This window comes from Podarcis melisellensis (assembly GCF_964234715.1).
Source record: "Podarcis melisellensis genome assembly, chromosome: 2".
NCBI classification, from domain to species: Eukaryota; Metazoa; Chordata; class Lepidosauria; order Squamata; family Lacertidae; genus Podarcis; species Podarcis melisellensis.
In genome coordinates this window covers 90,895,950-90,916,400 of record NC_138529.1, presented here as the reverse complement: position 1 = coordinate 90,916,400, position 20,451 = coordinate 90,895,950, and the positions used below count along the sequence as shown (strand labels likewise).

The window sequence follows — 20,451 nt, the reverse complement described above, 5'->3', positions numbered from 1 at the left end:
TGTTCCCCAAGTTTCATCAAAATAGCCATTCCAGACCTGTCATTCTGAAAGCAGCTTGTCATAAGATCTCATATAATATCCTGCATTAGTGACAAAAGCTGAATGGTAACATCTTTAATCTTTCTTTTTTTTAATGTAAGAAATATATATATATATAATGGGGAGGGGGAAAACTGCAATGCTGGCATTGTTTTTCCAAGTTGTTTCTACTGGGTCAAAAGTTCACATTCAAAGAAAGGAACACTGGAACGTATTTGATATGGAAAATCAAACTTGTCACTTACTTACAGCCTTTCTCTGTGAAATGTTCTATCATAATGCATCCCTGGAGATTAAAATCTGGCTCTAACAGTGTTACTCTTTTAAACTGAGTTATCTGCCTCTGTGAATAGCAAAGGAAGATGAAATTCAAATTTGCCTGCTTGCTGCAGATAAACCAGACTATCTTTTTTTGTCACCAACCATATTATTCAGCACTCAGTAAAGTTGTTGAAAGAGGTTTGCTTGTTTGTTGCTGTTATGCTGACTCTAGTTTTCTTTTGCGCTATATATATATTCTCAGTGGCATCAACATGCTTCATGTTCAGTATGGTTAAACAGGTTGACGCAGGGTGAACAATTCAGCCTCTTTTCCTCCACCTCAGTTGTACAGTTTCACAGCTTAGCCTAGTAGCATGTGTGAAGGGAAAGCAAGTTAGGTTATTGAACATTGGTACACTTTAATCATCTTGGGATAGTGTGAGGAAGGAGGGCACAGACTCTTTTAAGACTGGCCAGGTGCTTTTGTTTTTGTCTCTCTGCTTGGAAGATTCCTGTTTGCTTCTGCTGCTTCAGAAGCCACAGACCTGATTGAAAATGTAGCAACCTGCTTTGTTTATCCCCTATGAGTGTCTTGCAAATACCATATTTTTCGCTCCATAAGATGCACTTTTTTCCTCCTAAAAATTAAGGGGAAATGTCTGTGTGTGTTATGGAGCGAATGTGTGGTCCCTGGAGTCAAATTGCCCAGGGGCATAAAGCAGATCGTGCATATATATATATATTTTTAGAAAGAGGGAAGGGGGTATTGAAACAAAGCCGCCGAGCAGCTGATTGGCAAGGGATAGGGAGGGACATAAGGGACTCTAGAGATAAAGGAGGCTGCCTGGGAAGGGGGAGGTAAAAGCACATGGATCCTCAGGATTTTTGCATTGGGTCACCCCAAATTCTCCATCAGATCATATAGCATGTCCATGGCTATAGCCTGCACCAAAAAAACCCCCACATCCACTGTTTCATGGGGCCGCAATGGCGCAAAAACGTAGTTACAAAGCACAGATCCACATGGATCCTCAGCATTTTTGCACTGGGCTACCCCAAACGCCATCAAATCACATAACATGTATGTGGCCACAGCATGAACCACAAAAATCATACATCCACTGTTTCGTTCAGAATTTTTCTTCTTCTTGTTTTCCTCTAAAAACTAGGTGCGTCTTATGGTCAGGTGCGTTTTATGGAGCGAAAAAAAGGTATATAATGCCACCTGGAAGGGAGCACTTAAAAGACAGAGAGGACTCTGGTATCTATGACAAATCTTAGAGCTCTTTCATGTCTTTGGTTGCTTCTGTTAAAAATCATAGTTGCTATTACAAATTTCTGCAGGTGGTAAAGAGGTTTCACTTGGGGAGGTGAGATTTTCAGCAAAGTTCAAAGGCCCACTTCAGGCTATATTTGAAATTAAATTGTGAATGTGTATCCCTCCTACTTCTTTTAGCACCTCACAATAACTAGTAATGTTATCAACAGAGTTCAAAGTATTAAGAACGTAAGTCTGGTCCAGTAGCACTCTTCTTAAGTTCAGTATCCTGTTGCCAATAGTGGGCAACCAGACACCTGCAGGAAACTCATAAGCAGGACATGAATGCAATAGCCCTACCCCTTTTCTGCCCTCCAGTAAATAGTACTTAGAAGGTACTGCTTCTGAACATAGATACTGCATATAACCATCTTGGTTGAAAGCCATTAATACCCTTTTAAATCAACCTGTGTGGTAGTGTGGTATAGAGCCAGTGTGGTATAGTGGTTAAGAGCGGTAGTCTCGTAATCTGGGGAACCGGGTTTGTGTCTCCGCTCCTCCACATGCAGCTGCTGGGTGACCTTGGGCCAGTCACACTTATCTGAAGTCTCTCAGCCCCACTCACCTCACAGAGTGTTTGTTGTGTGGGAGGAATTGTTAGCTGCTTTGAGACTCCTTAAGGGGAGTGAAAGGCGGGATGTCAAGTCCAAACTCTTCTTCTTCTTCTACCTGATCTAGTAGCTGTGAGCAACCTTTGTGGCAGCAAATTTCATACATGAATTATAGGTTGTATGAAAAAATGCTTAATTTATATGTCCTAAATCTCCTGCCAGTTTCTTTGGATGACCCAAGTTCTATTATTATGAGAGAGAGAGAGAAATGTATTTCTCAACACCATGCACCAGTTGCCTTTTTTCCAAACTAAAAGCCACTTAGGCTTCAGTCCGGGGACACTTCCCCTCTGGTTAGTTCCATAATCAACTGTTCCAAGACACCGTATTTTAGGGTGTTCTAGGAATTCTACCTCTTTCTTGTGACTAGAGCATGCATTTACCCAGTCTCTGTATGAGGGTAATTGAAGTCAGCCATCATTACAACATTTTCTTCTCCATCTCAAGATTGCTTCAGTTTTTTGGTCAACGACGTCCTTAGTACAAAATTATTTTTGTGACTGGTGTTCCCACTCACAGAGATTCTGCGAAAAAGTATTTTCCTTTTAAGTATTGTAGCTCTCAGCCTGTTACCAAACCTAATGTTCTGAAATAGTAAGGATCCATTACTGTCAAATTATATGGTTTTATATTGTCCTTCCCTTTTATATGTTTTTGTTGAACTGTCTGAACTGAAAAGGGAAGGAAGCAGGCAAAGCTTTGTATCCTCATCTATACTGTAGATCTGAAAAAACGTACACTAACCTCAACTCTATTTTTAGTCTGCCTGAACACAGAATTTAACCTTGGTGATCCCTTGCAATAAAGTAAAGGTTTGTATCTCATTTAGAAGTACAATGGAGCCCCTTATGAGGCTTATGGGAACTATCTGAGCTAATTCTTAAAGAGCTGATCCTGATCTTGCAAAACAGCATCAGAGTAATGGAGTCGTTTGAACTGCTGTGGTTTAAAATATATATATTCCAAAGGGGAAAAGGAAACAATTATATCTCTGGCTGTAGTTTCACAAAAGTCAGTGTGGCTCATTCCTCACTCCTTTGGTGTGAACATTTGTGTGATAAGAGTATGCAACATTATGAGGTGTGACTGGTATAATGAAATTTCCTGCCTTGCTTACACAGATTCATATAGACTGAGACATTGTGAAGCAATCCAAAACTTGGAAAATGTTGGTTTTTAGTAGGTTTACTTTGTTGGCAGACCTATTTCTACTGAAGTAACCAAAAGCTTTCCTGATGATATCCATGGATCTAGTGAAAGTTTCCCTTTCAGTTAATACTGGATTTGCAGTGCAGTTGAAGGAATTTTAATTATTGAATCAATAGATTTTTATTCAGTTAACCAAACAAATCTATCAATTCAGTTTTGCATAAGTTTGCATTTACGTAAAGCTGAGATTTATTAAAATGCAAATACAATATTAACTCAGCATTCATTGGATTACCTTTGTCCCCACACTGTGATACTATTTCTCAAGGAAGGCTCAAGGTGTCATGTGCACAATTCCTAATTTTTATCTTTAATAATAATAATAATAATAATAAATTTTATTTGTACCCCGGCCGGAGCCGGGCTCAGAGCAGCTAACATCATATAAATAACACAGTATACATAAAAACAGGCATCAATTAATTAAAATACATCTTAAAATTAATTCAGACAAATTAAAATCTGGACAAATGTCAGTTATCAGGTTATCAGTTATCAATCAGTTATCAGATTGAGAGCGGTTAATACTTTAACCACCTTTAGCATCTGAATACTTTAGCATCTGGTATTCAGAGATATATATCTTATTGTTTACTGTCATGATTAGGAAACAGCATACAAATTCACTTGCTATATGACAGCAAAGATGCATCTGGTATCCCAACAGTGGCAAATCAAGAACTTCCAATGATCGACTCTCTACACAAGATGCCGCTGGGTTGTCAAGACATAAGACGTCTTATTTCAGTGCCTTTCACACACTCTCTCTACAACACCTTTCCCCTTACAAGAAAAGATTGGCAGCAAGGCACGTGACCAGCAGGACAGATAGTCACACAACAGCAGGAGACATGCATGTTGATGCATCCATTCTCCCCCTGCTAACATTAGGAAGCAAGGGAGCTCATCAGAGCTAAAGAAAGAGATGGAGTAATACACTCGTATCTCTCTCTCACACACAGTCACACACGAGACCCCTCATGTTGGATGACTGCACACACAGCACAGTATAGCATCCTGTTCCCAGCTACAGCCAGATAGATGCATATGCCACCCACTTGTATATACAATAATAGTCTTGATCCTAACATATTGCTACGGGTCACCCCAATCTCTGCGGAGCTGAGTGAGATTCCAGGGGTCTTGGCTCTTAACCAGGGTTTGTGTTTCCTTTGGAGTGAGGCACAACAGAGACTGTAGTGCCTTTAAGATATATGGCTTTGTTTACACATATGTACACCTGAGCCTTGTTGGAGAGAGTGCAGAACATCATAGCCCAAGAGTGTCTTCTGTTGCTTCTCCCATAGCTCAAGTAGGCTTGGCTTCAGAGCAGAAGCCATCCATGCTCCCCAGTTTCTGGGTACGGCCTCTCCCAGCCAGTCTGCATGGAGTTCTTCCCCCACCTGGGGAAACCCAGCCAGATGGGTGGGGTATAAATTTTATTTTATTTTATTTTTCTACTTTTTTCAAAAACATCCTGCAAAAGGACACTTATTCCTGCCCCCTGTAACTCTTGCTCCTCAGAGCCAGGGGAGGGACAATATTCGCATTGGCAGTTGCCCTTAATGGCCCAGTACTCTGCTCTCTTTGTTTCTGAATGGCACCTCTATCAGCTGATCTCCTGAACAGGAAAACAGGTGCATCCTGTATTTTTACAGTGCACCCAACATTTTCCCTTAATACTCCAAGTATTAGCTAAATTCTAACATTTACTAAATTTAAGGATTTAGAGGGATCTGGCCCCTTTACAAACTCATCACAATATATTCACTGTGGGTATGGATGTCTTTCTAAAATTGCCTCCCCTCTTCCCTTTCCCACACAGATAAACACACATTCCCTTCAGAGACGCAATTGCCAATCTCCCAAGGAAGCCACCAGGCAAAAGGCACCAGCTCTGGGCCCCAATATCTTTTGGAGTGCTTCTCCCAATAGAAACCTACCCACACCCTTTGGTCTTCATCTGAGGGCTTCTTCCGAATAGTTCCCTTGCAAGCGGTTTGAGGGTGACATTAAAGGAGAAGGTTCCCTTGGTTGTTGATCCCCATCATTGTTGTTCTTGTTGTTGTTTAGTCGTTTAGTTGTGTCCGACTCTTCTTGACCCCATGGACCAGAACACGCCAGGCACTTCTGTCCTCCACTGCCTCCTGCAGTTTGGTCAAACTCATGCTGGTAGCTTCGAGAACACTATCCAACCATCTCGTCCTCTGTCCTCCCTGTCAACATCAGGGTCTTTTCCAGGGAGTCTTCTCTTCTCATGAGGTGGCCAAAGTATTGGAGCCTCAGCTTCAGGATCTGTCCTTCCAGTGAGCACTCAGGACTGATTTCCTTCAGAATGGAGAGGTTTGATCTTCTTGCAGTCCAGTCTCAAGAGTCTCCTCCAGCGCCATAATTCAAAAGCATCAATTCTTCAGCGATCAGCCTTCTTTATGGTCCAGCTCTCACTTCCATACATCACTACTGGGAAAACCATAGCTTTAACTATACGGACCTTTGTTGGCAAGGTGATGTCTCTACTTTTTAAGATGCTGTCTAGGTTTGTCATTGCTTTGTTTCTGAATGGCACCTCTATCAGCTGATCTCCTGAACATCTTTAGGCCTGTTTGATGGAAATGTTTTTGCTGCTAGAATTTTCGTTATTTTTTCCCGAGGCTTTCTTATGGGTTAAAGAAATGATTTTTCTGCAATGTTTTGATTAGATTTCATGCTTTTGGACGAAAGGTTGTAGCATTTGGGACTTTTTAGTTTAGAGAAAAGACAAGTAAGAGATGACATGACAGAAGTTTATAAAATTATACATTACATGGAGAAAGCGGATAGAGAAAAGTTGTTCTCCCTCTCTCAGAATGCTAGAACTCATGGAAATCCAGTGAAACTGAATGTTGGAGGACTTTCGACAGGTGAAAGAAAGTGGTTCTTCATGCAGCGCATAGTCAAACTATAGAACTCGCTCTCCCAGGAGGCAGTGATTGCCACTGACTTGAATGGCTTTAGAAGAGTTGCCGTGTGTCCTCCTTTTCCAGGACACATCCTCTTTTCCAGGGGTAAAATTTCTACCTGGATGGATTTTCTTTTTATTTGCCAAAATGTCTCTGGCTATATTTTCTGGATGAGACATAGACCTAACTGGAGACTGGCTTTCCTCTTCTCCTGCTCCACTCAGCAATACATCACAGCTTCTATAGCCTACAAATAGTAGGGGTATTTAAAATGAGAGTCATCATAGCATCCTCTTTTTTCGCTCTTCAAAATATGGCAACTCTGAATTCATGGAGATGAAGGCTATCAATGGTGATTAGCTATGATAGCTATGCTCTCCCTCCATTGCTGGAGGCAGCAATGCTTCCAGGTACCAGTTTCTGGGAACCACAGGAGGGGAGAGGGCTCTTGTGCTCATGTTCTGCTCCCTTGTTTCCCACAGGCCACTGGGAGAACAGGATGCTGGACAAGATGAGCCATTGGGCCTGATCCAGCAGCCTCTTCTTAGGACTTCTCAGTAGTGAAGTGAAATTATATATTCCATTTATTCAGCAATAAGTGAAATATATAATGATAAAAATAAATGTTTACAACTTTGGGGTATATGACTCAAAGGCATATATGTTGTTGTGTTTTATGGGGAAAAACAAAATCACTGAAGCTGAGAATGCGTATTTTTTCATTATATAAAAGTTAATTTATGCACCCAAGGACATGAGTTGTAATAGTGCTTTTATAGACAAGGATGCCTTTTATTGTACACTTCACACTTGCTGAAAAATAGCCTTGGACTCAAGAATGCATGTTTTGACAAGCAACTTCAGGCAGCTCTTTGAATCCATAGATTATCTTGCTCTATGCAGATCTTTTTTGTTGTCTCTAGAATTGTCCTTTATAATACTGAAGAAGTGAGGTGATAGAAGCTTTGTGTGATGCTAAATCTGTCATTTGTAGTGTGTTGCTTTCTTGTTAATGAAAAACCTGGGGCGTATCCTATTTATTTTTTATTATGTTTGTCAATCTGTTTCTCTCTCACCCCTCCCCACCTCACCCCACCTCTGAATCTCTTTAAGTCTTATTTTCTTGGCATATATAAGTTTCTGAGCTAAGTTTCTTCAGCTTTTTTCTTCTTGTTTTCTTTCTTCTAGATCAGGGAGAATCTGTACTGTACATTTGGAATTAGGTGTTCAGCTGCCATTAACTTTAGTTCCTATTTCAATTAATTCACCCAAAGGAGCTTGAACTATTCAAAAAGATCCTTGCTGCTTGTTCCTTGTTGGGTTTATCAGCAAGTAATGCTGATAGCAGAGATGGATTTAAAAGTAGCAGCATCATGTTGGTATTCAACCTGACACTTCTTGTTTATCAAGCTTTTGCTGCTTAATTCTACCCTTGCAAACCTTCCTCTGATCTCATCTAAACCCCTGGGGGATTTTAAAAGTGGTTGTCCTTTGTTGAAGAAATCTGAAATTGTTTTATCTGATTATAGAGAGACACAGCATTGTAAAATACCCAGGTTCATAGAGACCTCTGCTGGCATAGAATATACATATTTCTTTAAGCTTTGGACAATTGTGTGTGCAGATTTCAGTCACTATTCATTAAGCTCAGTTATCTCTTGGACTCAGAAGCTTCTATACGGGGCTCACAGTAGTTTGCCATTCCGGGGACAGTTTAGCTGTCTAGTTTCTCTGATGTGGCAGCCTGAGATGTCCCCAGAACATTCACTGTCACTTGTGTTTGTTATCTGAAAGCAAAGTAATAGCAGTCTTATAAACTTGAAATACATATCTTTGGAGGCTACAGAGGAAAAAACATCCCCTGGGAGACTGTTTTAAGTTCCACTTATTTCCCCGAGCAAGTTAAATAAGTGGTTAAATCTATTTCATTGCAATTAATGGGACACGTAATGTTCTTAACTTTGGCTTGATTATGCTCATATATTTTCCTCTCAAATATGTTGCATGGGGAAGTTAGGCTGTTTCTATCCCCTAGTTTGAGTGGATGGTATTCAAGGTTTACTCAGGGTAGACCCATTGAAATTAATAGACCTAACTTAGTTAAGGGGACTTAGTTAAGGGGACTTCTCTGAGTAAAACTTGGTTGAATACCACCCATTTTCTACAGAGCGTGGAACAAGATGGCAAATGTATTTCTGATTTCTCATAGTTTACACATTGAAGCACTTTAGACTCGAGAGTAGACCTAAGTGCTTATGGTTTCTGCAGGTTGGAATTTGATGCATGCAGTTTGCATGCATACAGGATAAATTTATTTTCTTAGGTACAACATAATTGATAGCAGGACTGGGCAACATTTTTATTCTCCTATCTGGCAGGTTATTATGCTAAAGAAATATACAGCTTTCCTTAGAAATAGGGAGCACATTCACACTAAAAATGGTTTACAAGGTTAGCTGTCATAGATTCTCCAAAGGATATTGGGAATTGTAGCTTAGTGCCAGTTCTGAGAATTGTGATTTTCACAAACCCTTGGAGCCCTCAGTTTCAGGGTTTCCTGGGAGAAGGGGATAACTATAAGTTGGCAGTCTATGCCCAATTCAGCACATTTAAACCAGAGTACACTGGATTAATGCAATGGGGGAAGCCATCCAGCTAAAACATTCTTGCTACAAATATTTGCAAAAAGGAAAACATATCTCCTTATTTCTTTTACTGTGTGTCTAATGTTTAGAGACGAGATCCAATTCACTTTCAAGAACAATGTTATGATATTTGAATGTAGTATTATATAAATGTGTATGTTAGGAAGAAAGTCATTTGAAGGTTAATGGCACGCAGAAAACAATCACTTGCTTAGAAGAGTGTTGTTGTCCTCCTTGCAGCTCCTCCAAACTGGATTCAGAAAATAAGTGATGCTCATGTGGCCATGGAAGAAAGCATATACTGGGAATGTAAGGCGAATGGGAGACCAAAGCCTTCTTACAGCTGGCTAAAGGATGGCGAACTGCTTCTCCCTCAGGTATGAGTAATATTCAGGCTTGGTGTCCTTGATGCTTTTGAGTTGGGTGACAAAACTTGAAAGGATTTGTTGTGAAGTGGTGACCTTTTTCATCTCTGTATAGTTTGTTGCTGTTGAGAAAAAGAAATTAATGAAACCGAGTGGCCTTAAAATTCCATCTGTCCCATTGCAGACTTCCTTCCCTGCTGAGTGAATGTCACAGAATCACCTTGAGCTTTCCTTGTAGTTAAAACAATGACACTTCAAGCCATACTTTTCAAAGGCAGAAATTACCCTCAGGCACCTAATTCCCAGCCAAATGTTCAATGAAAGTTAGGCATTTAAGTGCCACTTTCTGCCTTTGACAAGCATTTCTCTGAATCAACTGGAACTTAGAAGCTGTGGGACTCATTTCCAGAGGACATTTGCTATGAGAAGAAGGGTACATAAAATGGCTGTATATTTTTACACTCTGTACAACTCTGTAGGGGAAGGAAAAGTAATAATGGAAACGCTAGTTAAGTGTAAGTGTGAACTGTGAAAAGAGTGAATGGGAATATACTTACTCAGGCTGTATAAAACACCTTCCCTCCATTTCCATTTTTGAGCGTCTGATTTTTAATTGAACTTTATGGGAGGTAAACAAGCCCTCTGGTCTGTAATAGTAACCCCATTCAACTTCTTCAGATCTCTGCAAGAACTGACAACAAGGGAGTTGACCTACCATTAGCAGTGGCAGAATGAACTGCCTAAAGATTAATGATCTATGGAAAAGGAGGAAATCTCATTAGCACCCTTTCCATTCCATGTCTCACCAGAGGAGATCCTTTCAGGCCTTGAATGTCTCAATTATATAGGCAAACTAGGCAAATTATTCACTCTCCGTTATCAGAGTGACCAGCTCTTTTTTTCTTAACCTGCTCTTTGATGAGTTGCCTAGATTCAATCAAGCTCTAATAAAGATTATGCAAACATAAAATTGCAACCCCACAGCCAAGTAGAAAGTCGGTCAGTTTTTTAAAAATTATATTAGTTATATGTTTCGTTGTTAAAAATACACCCGGATGCCTATTGTACACAATGCTGTACTGATTAAAACTGATAACGTGAGTTCCATATCCGCAGGCTGACAAATGATTGCAGGGTCCTTTTGTTCCACATGCTAATTTCACTTGCTTCATGCTGGTCACTGGCAGATGGTCTTGAACTTAAATCACATTAGACTAAAGTAAGGATCGTTAAATGATTAACATTTACATCTTTAGGGTTTAGGGGTTTTTGATTTTTGTTTTAATTCTGGTGGGGTGAACTGCGTACAATAGCTTTGCAACACTGAATGTGATTACTGTTCCCATTAACCTTCAAGGGAGCAGAAAGCTAATAGTTCTGCTGTTCCAAATCTTCTGAAGAACTTGCCTGGCATGATTAAACCACAACACACTACAGGACAGAAGCAGTATGAGTTGCAAGTTTATGTACTTGAAGATACTATTAATCTAAATTGGGGAGGGGGTGATATACTGTTTAAATGGCATTTACCAACTACAATATTGGTTTCCTCCATTCAGTAATTAATACGATATAAATTATTAATAGATGACATCATGTAAATTGTTCATAAACTTGCATTTTTAACATCAAAATTGATTCCCCCTGACAGGTTAAAATAAATGATGTGATTGCAGCAATGCATACATTCTAAATATGAGCTTTCAAAATTGTGTTGTGCCTTTTGTTATTTTGCAGGAAAGAATCTTGATAGAACATGGGACGCTCACCATCACCAGTGTGAACCTATCGGACACCGGCATGTATCAGTGTGTCGCAGAAAATAGACATGGGACCATCTATATCAGCGCAGAACTGAGCGTAATTGGTGGGCTCCTTTTACTTAACAAATACTGAAAAATACATGTTAGGCTGTTTTGCTGCCTCTAATGAAGTCCACAAATAACTAATATTTATTTTTATGAGAATTTATATCAGTCTAGGCAAAAGGCCCACTCAGAGCAGCTTGAGCCCTTGTCACAATGATTGTCTGCATACATGAACAAGTCATAAACACTTCATATTTGCTATCACCATCATTTTGCTTCAGCTGTTACAAATACATACTTTGGAGGAGAGAGGACAGATGATTTTATGCATAGTCTAGTACAAGAATTTGGTGGTCAAATTGTTCAGTTGCTTAGAGCATGGTGCTGATAACACCAAGGTTTCAGGTTCGATCCCCATATGGGACAACTGCATGTTCCTGCATTGGACTAGATCAGGGGTTGTTAACCTGGTCCCTATCACCCATTAGTGGGCGTTTCAGGATTCTAGATGGGTGGTAGGGGGTTCTACGGTACAAGCTGAATCCTCCTTCCATCAAGCACTGGTGGGCAGTAAGGAAATTTCACCATCAAGAAAGATGCATTAGTGGGTGGTAGGTATAAAAAGGTTGACTACCCCTTGACTAGATGAGCCTCAGGGTCACTTCCAACTCTATGGTTCTATGAATGACCCAGATTTGAACTTCAGGGAACACAGGCATATTACAGAGGATTATGGGGAAATGTTCTAGGACAGGGATTGACAGATTTCATTTTTGCAAGATCTTAATACAACTTTGAGGCACATTAGCCAGATTCACGTGCAACAGAAACTTGGGGGTGGGGGAGCAAGAAGAGAATAGGCACTTTTTCTGCCCTGGAAATTATTTTCAGTATCAATACTGAACTTCCTGCTCCTGGTTCCACCCGCCCCGCACCCACACTTTCTTAATTTCAGCAGCCTAACTTAAGAAAGGAGAAAGTCATCTTTGTTAGCAGCTAGAAACTTTTACAGATCTGTTGCAAATCATTCAGAAGTCATCCATTGCTAGTATTACTAGTTTTGTCCAGTATAAACATCACTCAGTAGTAACTGTATGTGGTATAAATAGAACATTCTGCTTTTTTTTTTTAATTTGGAAAATTTATAAACGGATTGATCAAGAAGTTCTCTAAGTAGTGTCCAATAGGCCAGGATTTCCTGGCTTGGTAGAGCTGGTTCTTATTTTCTCCTGTGCATCCATATCCAAGCTGTTTGGTCCATCTGGAACTTAAGCATGGGGAAGGGCTATAGCTTGCTTCAGTCCCTGGCATCTTCAGGCAGGACTGGAAAAGTCTCCTATCTGAAACTCTTGAGACAAGCTGCTAGTCAGTGCAGACAATACTGAGCTAGATGGACTCATGGAATCATAGACTTGTAGAGTTGGAGGGCATCCTGAGGGTCGTCTACTCCAACCCACTTCAATGCAGAAATCCCAACTACATCCTACATGACAGATGGCCACCCAACCTCTTCTTTAATATCTGCAAAGAAGGAGAGTCCACCACATTCTGACGGAGTCTGTTCCACTGTCAAACAGCTCTTACCACCAGAATGTTTAGTAATAATCTCCTTTCTTGTAACATGAAGGCATTGGTTCGAATCTGGAGCAGGAGAAAACAAGCAAACCCTTTAGGTATTGGAAGATGGCTATTGTATCTCCTCTCAGTCTTCTGTTTTCCAGGCTAAACATACCCAGCTCCTTTTGCCGTTCCTCACAAGCCTTGGTTTCCAGACCCTTGATCATCTTGGTCACCCTCCTCTGCACGCATTCCAGCTTGTCAATATCCGTCTTATACTCAGTATATAAGTCAGCTTCCTGTGTTCCTAGACCTCCTAGTACCTTCTATACAGTATTTTTTTCTGTGCAGTAAATCTGTAATTACTCCACTCTTTACACACTGGGGTGATCCTGAGTTTTAGTGCTTCTGATGTGGGCATTTCACATTTTTAAGAACTTGAATTGTGCCACAGAGTCTTGCTTTAAAAGCATATTCAGGACTTGACTGCTACAGGTCCTCTTTTGGCACTCCATCCCCATCCCAGCCTCCTTATGCCTTTTTTGAAATGAAAGAAGACAGCCTTTGGTGTCTGAGTTCCTCTCAGCTGTGCATTACAGTGTGGTAGCACCGACTGAATCATTATTGAAGAAACATGGAAGATTGCAAGTCTAATTACCTTGCTTTTTAAAATAAAAAAGAGGGGGTAAAAGTGAATGCCCCACAACACAATCTCTCCACCTGTTATGGATCATGCTGTTCTGCTGGGCCAAAGAGAAGCGGTGACCCTCTCCTTCTAGATAATGAGCAGTAGGGATTTCCTTAATGGCCACTAGTGGCTGCTCATTTCTCTTTATCTAATAATGTTCTGTAGAAGGTGCTTTAAGTCACATGTGCATGTGTGGTGGAGGCAGAACGAAGCAGTTTGGATTTGGACAGAGAGTGAAAACGCATTTCATAGTCCCCCCCCCCCCACCTCCCCAACCAGCTAGCAAGAAGTAGCCACGGGAGGTGGCTAGAGTGCTGTTATATCTGCTGGGGACTGATGCTGCTTTTGGTCTGGTACTGCCTTTACAATTTCTTGCTTCCCTCCTGGCCAATCTGTATATTGGAAAAAATAAACAGATATTACAAAACATCCAAAGTCTTCAGTAGTCTCTCCGCACATGGAATCTAACATTGTAAATCCTGGAAAAACACAGAGTGCAACATAGCTTTGATCTATGATCTGTAGCCAGCATGGTGTAGTGGTTAAGAATGGTGGACTCATAATCTGGTGAACGGGGTTTGCGTCTCCGCTCCTCCACATGCCACTGCTGGGTGGCCTTGGGCTAGTCACACTTCTCTGAAGTCTCTCAGCCCCACTCACCTCACAGAGTGTTTGTTGTGGGGGAGGAAGGGAAAGGAGAATGTTAGCCGTTTTGAGACTCCTGAAGGGGAGTGAAAGGCGGGATATCAAGGCCAAACTCTTCTTCCGTGGGTATGCCTTTCTAGTGGGGTTTCCTGAAACTTCCACAGTAGCAAAAATGTGGATGTGACATGCATTCACTGGCTATCTAAGCTTGATACATGATCAGAGTCCAGCATTCATCTCCACAAGATGTAGTGATGGCTTCATGCTGACGTGGGTTTCAAGAAGCAAACAAATGGGTGAGCTGTGGGTAAGATCCAGAGGAGCTTCCTCCAATAGAGAAGACTTAAGATCTCAGAGAACATAGCATGTAAACCTTTTCTGAAGGATAGCAGTATTTCTAATTAGCAACACACACACACATGCTACCTCACAGAAGCTGTGGTTTCCTACCAGTGTGCACTCTCTAGTTACTGACTGAACTATTGTGATGTGACAGAAGCGTGGAGATTTAAGGTGCCAGAGTTCTGACTTCAGATTTTCCTCCTCCCCCACTAAAATGATAGTTCATGCCTTAACCACTGGTTCTAACTGCTCAAAAGTAAATTCTCAGCATAGAACAGCCTATGTACAAAATGTGTTGTGTGTTGCTGGTAAGGAAGAATTCGGAAAAAGATGTAATACATAAAGATGTGAGCATTTTCCCCAGCTTCCCTTGGTGCTACTTGACCTCTGTAAGACCTTCATCGCTAAGCGCTTGTCCTCAGCCACTCTTCTACATTGGCCCATATGAGGGGGGAATTGTAGAAAGTCCTGTAGTGGATGGCAGATCGGTATTATCTCTCTCCTTAGCTTTCTTTAACAGTTTTTAAAGCTCTCTGCCAGAGGCAGGGGCATAGTTGCTTTTAACAGCCTCCATCAGGAAGCTGACATTTCCTCTCTCCCCACCTCATAATGCCCAGGACCTAAGTGTTATTCTAGGGTGTTCAGGGAGTGGTAGTGTCTACCCTGCTATGGTTAGTTGTGTTCTTATCTACTTTTAGCAATGCTCCCCCCATAATTTCACAGAAGTGTATTCCCGCCCCCATGCCATGCTGAAAATTCTCCTTCTGCATGGTGAAGGGGCAGTAGGATGTCTGCATAGGGTTCCTCATGAGCTGGACATCTGATGACATAGGAATCCAGGAAGCTAGCATGGTGTAGTGGTTAAGAGTGGTGGACTCGTAATCTGGTGAACTGGGTTCGCTTCCCCGCTCCTCCACATGCAGCTGCTGGGTGACCTTGGGCTAGTCACACTTCTCTGAAGTCTCTCAGCCTCACTCACCTCACAAAGTGTTTGTTGTGGGGGAGGGAAGGGAGAGGAGATTGTGAGCCACTTTGAGACTCCTTAAGGGGAGTGAAAGGTGGGATATCAAGTCCAAACTCCTTGAAATCTATGCACAAAGGCTGCAGAAGTCCACCCTTGGTGTTTATAGGTTGAGGGCAGGGCCAGTGGAACATGCAACCAAGGGTCAGTGAAACCAGCAGCATGACCCCACTGCCCTTTTTATGGTTTGGTACCATAGTATGAACTTGCAGTGAACCAGAAACAGAACCTTTTAATACAGCCAGCATATAACCTTGCTCTGTAATCAGGAGCTCTTATCTATGAGACTGTATAGGCTAAGCCATACAAGAGAAGAAACAATGACCAAGAAACTGACCTTGAATTGAGTTTCTGTTTGATGACGTGCATAATTTTTAGCCACATGTCTGCTGTTCACATAAAACATTGGAACGAATCATGTTATGATATGTGCAGGCTTTAGTTCACACTAAGCATAACATGTGAGTACAAATCTTGCTTTTAGACTTCCTGATGTGTCCAATTTACACACTGGGATTGTTTGATTGTAAGCTAGTCCCATGTAATTCTCCATAAAACTAATGCCAACATAACATCTTTAGATCAAGATAGAAAACTTCCAAAAACGAGTATGTCAAATTGCCAGTCCCTCTCTCCTTCCTTACCAAAACTATATTTATATCAATATAGATATTTCATTTTTAAAACAGTTAATACAATTTGTGAGTAGATAGCATTGTCTCTGACATAGTTCAAAGAGAATGTTCAATATTGTAATTTTAATCTCTTATGAAGAGAATGGTTTAAGCAGCCAGTGTTTGTTTTTTGCTGGGCATTTTTTTATTAAAAAAGGATAGATGCCTACATAGTGGTGGGGGAACACCCCGAAATTATTGCTGCTGGAGGAAAGAACAAGTAACATTCAACAAATTAGAATCCATAGTGGCAAAATCTATTAGGGATGTTACCTTTTGTATAAAAGAAATAAAAAGAAAGCCATAGATGCTTCTTCAGGCTATTCAGCAGCCACTATAGAAGTCTGCCTTACACATTGATTACAAATTATAGTATAAAATCAAGGACTTCCAGTTTGTCTTGTACTAGATTAACCAGAGAACATGTAACGTATATTACCTGTAACCAGAGTATTTGAAAGTTTCTGAATAAATGAGTGTAAGAGCGGAGGAAATACTTTTATGTTTCTATGCTGTCAGAGGAAATGTGACCTTCTGGCTGCTTCCCAGTTCCATCAATATAGTATAACAACAACAACAACAACAACAACAACAACAACAACAACAACAACAACAACTTTTATTTGTATCCCACCCTCCCCGGCCAAAACCGGGCTCAGGACAGCTAACATCAAAGATATAACATTGGTATAAAATCAAGCAACAATTAAATTACCTCCTAAAAACAAGTCAGGATCAAATTAAAATCTAATTAGATGGCTTTCCACAGGATTAGGGTTGGGAACAGTAAATGCCCAACTGTTTACACTGTTCTTATATGGGCCTGTGAGAATGCTGGGAGGCCTCTTTCATACTAGTTCTTATACAAAAAGGGAAGGGGAGTTCAGGCTGAGCCCTGACCAAAGACCTGGCAGAACAACTCTGTCTTGCGGGCCCTGCGGAAAGATGTCAAATCCCGCAGGGCCCTGATCTCTTGTGGCAGAGCATTCCACCAGGTTGCCCTGGTTGAGGCAAGCCTAGTTTCTCTGAGGCCCGGGATCTCCAAGATGTTATTATTTGCAGACCCTAAGGTCCTCCGTGGGGCATAGCAGGAGAAGTGTTCCCGTAGGTACAAGGGTCCTAGGCCGTATGCAGCTTTAAAGGTTAAAACCAGCGCAAGTGTATCTACTGAATGACTAGGACAACACACATCTCATTCAGATGCTAGCACATATACACATAGAAAAACCGTAAAGCATGTTTGTGTGTTTCACTTTGGTTTTACATGCAAACTGTTCTCTTTATAAAGAAACATTTTTCAAACCACATTTGGAGCATTCCCAATCTGTGCAGCTGCCTTTTTATTCTTGTACAGCAGCTATTAAATTCCCTGCGACCATTTTTATATTGAAAATTTTCCTGGACGTATAAAAATAAATTCAAACGGGAATACCATTATATAGGGAGTCCTTTGTTACATAATTTAAACAAGTATTTGTGCACGAGGGGAGAGGTAACAACAACAGGTAATCATACCTTAAAATGTATTTTTTTGCCTGTACATGAGATTGATCGTTCTGTTTTTAAAAAGAAAAACTCATTTCCAATAAACAATTTTTTAAAAACAGACTGAAACTCCTCATAACAAACAAACAAAATTAAAACTAAACAAGAGGCATCCGCTGAACATGAGCAGAGGTACATGGCATTTTTCATACAATATATATCTATATTCCATAAAAAGTGGATGTGTTTGCTGTATCTTAAGACCTTAAGACCTTAAGAATTTACCAAATCTTATTGTTGGGATTTCTTTTAAAGGTTAGGGACCGCATAGAATGCTGAGCAGCTTGCCTTCTCTGCCATGCCCTGTGACCCTAATTTTCTCCAGAGTCTCAGTGAGATCTTGCTTTGTCCCTTTGTCAGGCTGCCAAAGATCTATAATGGTCACTGGGCACTGGAAGTATTTTGCACAGGCATCTGTCAGGGACAGTGACCTGTCACTAAAATTCAGGCCTTTTCTCTCTAGTCACTGTGCTAAGGAAAATTATTCTCAAGGCAGTAGATGATGGTATGTTTCAGACGTTTTGTGGTAGGGCTGTATTTGAACTGGAATTTGGAAAATTGAGGAGACATGTTAGATTCATAGAATCATAGAATTGTTGGAAGGGACCCAAGGGTCATCTAGTCCAACCCCCTGAAATCCTGGAGTATTTTGCCCAATGTGGCGCTTGAACCCAAAGGCCTGAGATTAAGAATTTCATACTCTTCGGACTGAGCTAGCACCACTACTATGTGCCCATTGAAGTGGACAATCTCTGTTCTGCACCAGTTCCATCCGCTTTTGCTGCCAATGTAACCAGGAAATCATATATTGTTTCTTCATTGGATTTCATACCCACCCTTTACCAGGTCCCAGAGCAGGGTACAGCAATAAAACATACCATCATAAAATGACCATAAATCATGGGAAATGCAAAAGCAATTAAAAACAGTTCCATATATAAAATAATTCTTTTTTAAAAAAATCATATATAAAAACATTGCAAACATTTTAAAATAGTTCCACATGTAAAATAGTTCCAATACTTAAAAGGCTCGTTGAAAGGATTTTTTCTAAAGAAGGAATACGGATGCATCAGGATTCCCTTGCACAGTCAACCATAAGAGCTAACAGATACTGGACAATTTCAGAAGACTAACCATTATCAAGAGCGGTCCATCCCAATTGGTTGGCCAAAAGGGAGGAGAAGGACACTGAGAAACACTATTAACTGTCTACCGGCAAAGAATATATTTGTCCATTGTTGTGGGATTAATCAAGGATGTTTATGGAGGATAAGGCTGTCAGTATCTTCTAGCCATGATGGCTAATCTCTGCCTCCACAGTCAGAATGTGTCTGAATACCAGTTTCTGGAAACTGCAGGAGGGGGAAAGTTCTGATGAGCATGAGTCCTCCTTGCAGGCTTCCCTTAGGCATCTGGTTGTCCATGTGAAAAGAGGATGCTGGATTAGATGGGCCATTGGCCTAATCCGGCTGGGCTCTTCTTATGTAATACGGTGATGTAATTTTTGCATTAATTAAAAGGAAACTCTGACTTTGATATAGAGATCCCAGGAGTTTCATAGGGCTATGTTGATGACAGAATGGGAATGGGATTCCTGTGCAGCACCTTGCCCATCCTGAAAGTATACTGGAGATGCATTGGCTTCACTCTGAAACAGCATGGGAAGTGGAGTGTTCAGTTGTAGGCAGAAGGAAGGATTGATTGAAATGTCCACCACCACCCTTTCTGTCAATGGGAGCCTCCACTAGATCAACTGGCCTTAAGTTGTCATGCAACAGGAGTGCTGATCCAGATGAAGGACCTAGTTCCTTAGGCCCAGAGGGTGATGCCTTTCTAATCTGAGGAATACTTCAAAAAGCTGTATTTTGTGTGCTGATAACAGACAAAGAACCCAAGCATGCTTTGTTTCTGCAAAAAGTTACTGCAGTGCCAAGAGACTTAAAACTGGATGTGGAATGAATAGATGTCCTAAATATATTAAAAGTGAAGCACGAAGCTGAAGCATTGCTGTCCAACAAATGCATTGCTAAGTCTGCTATAATTAGAACGTTCCTTAATTAGAGCGCTCACACAATAATATGCTCTCCTTCATTTTGAATTAAGCAGCTATATTCTCTACTAGGAATAAGGGTACCTGCCTTTTACTGATAATTTTTAATGCAGACAGGAAATAAAGGCTTAATCATAATTCTTGGATAATATGTTCTTCTGTCGTATCGTTCACAAACCTCATGTTTGCTACTTGGTGTTCAGTAGTTATATGTTTTCCGTTGTAGGAGGCAAATGCTATTACGGTCAGACAGATTACTTGCAGTGCAGGGAAGGGAACCAGATTGAAAACAAGGGTTGGTCTCAAGTTTTTCAGTGGATTTTTATTGGATTTTATTATGATTATTTATTTTTAGAATTCAGTGAGTAAGATTTCATTATGACTCTACCCTTTCCCTGAAATGCCTGGCACCGCTTCACTCATCATTGTTGGCCCTGCGTTTTTTGAGCACTTATGGAACTTCCTTCATTCTGCTTGTTCCATTCCTATAGTCGGACCAGATTGCTACTCCTTTTGGGGAAGACTTGCCCCTTCACACATCTAACATCTTGACAAATACCAATGCCAGATCTTCTTCCCAGCGCTATGCCTCCTTTCCCACCACTTCTGCAGCTGACATAATTGTTTTATTTGTGGCCTGTTCTTTCCTTTCCGTCCTTTAACATTAGATTCCTCCCTACCCCCACCAGAGTATCAGGTAATACTAGCCCAAAATGTTACTACAAACAAAA

At 40.8% G+C, this 20,451-nt stretch overlaps 1 protein-coding gene across 11 annotated transcripts in view; it reads left to right on the top strand.

Moving 5' to 3' along the window:
* The window catches only part of LOC309364369 (contactin-4), a 528,932-nt gene that overhangs the window by 416,942 nt on the left and 91,539 nt on the right, over positions 1 to 20,451 (top strand). For all 11 annotated transcript variants that reach the window (XM_081901475.1, XM_081901476.1, XM_081901468.1 and 8 more), the window contains 2 exons: positions 9,263 to 9,399; positions 11,125 to 11,254. In XM_081901475.1, the coding sequence (XP_081757601.1) occupies positions 9,263 to 9,399; positions 11,125 to 11,254 (267 nt within the window). The remainder of the gene's footprint in view (positions 1 to 9,262; positions 9,400 to 11,124; positions 11,255 to 20,451) is intronic.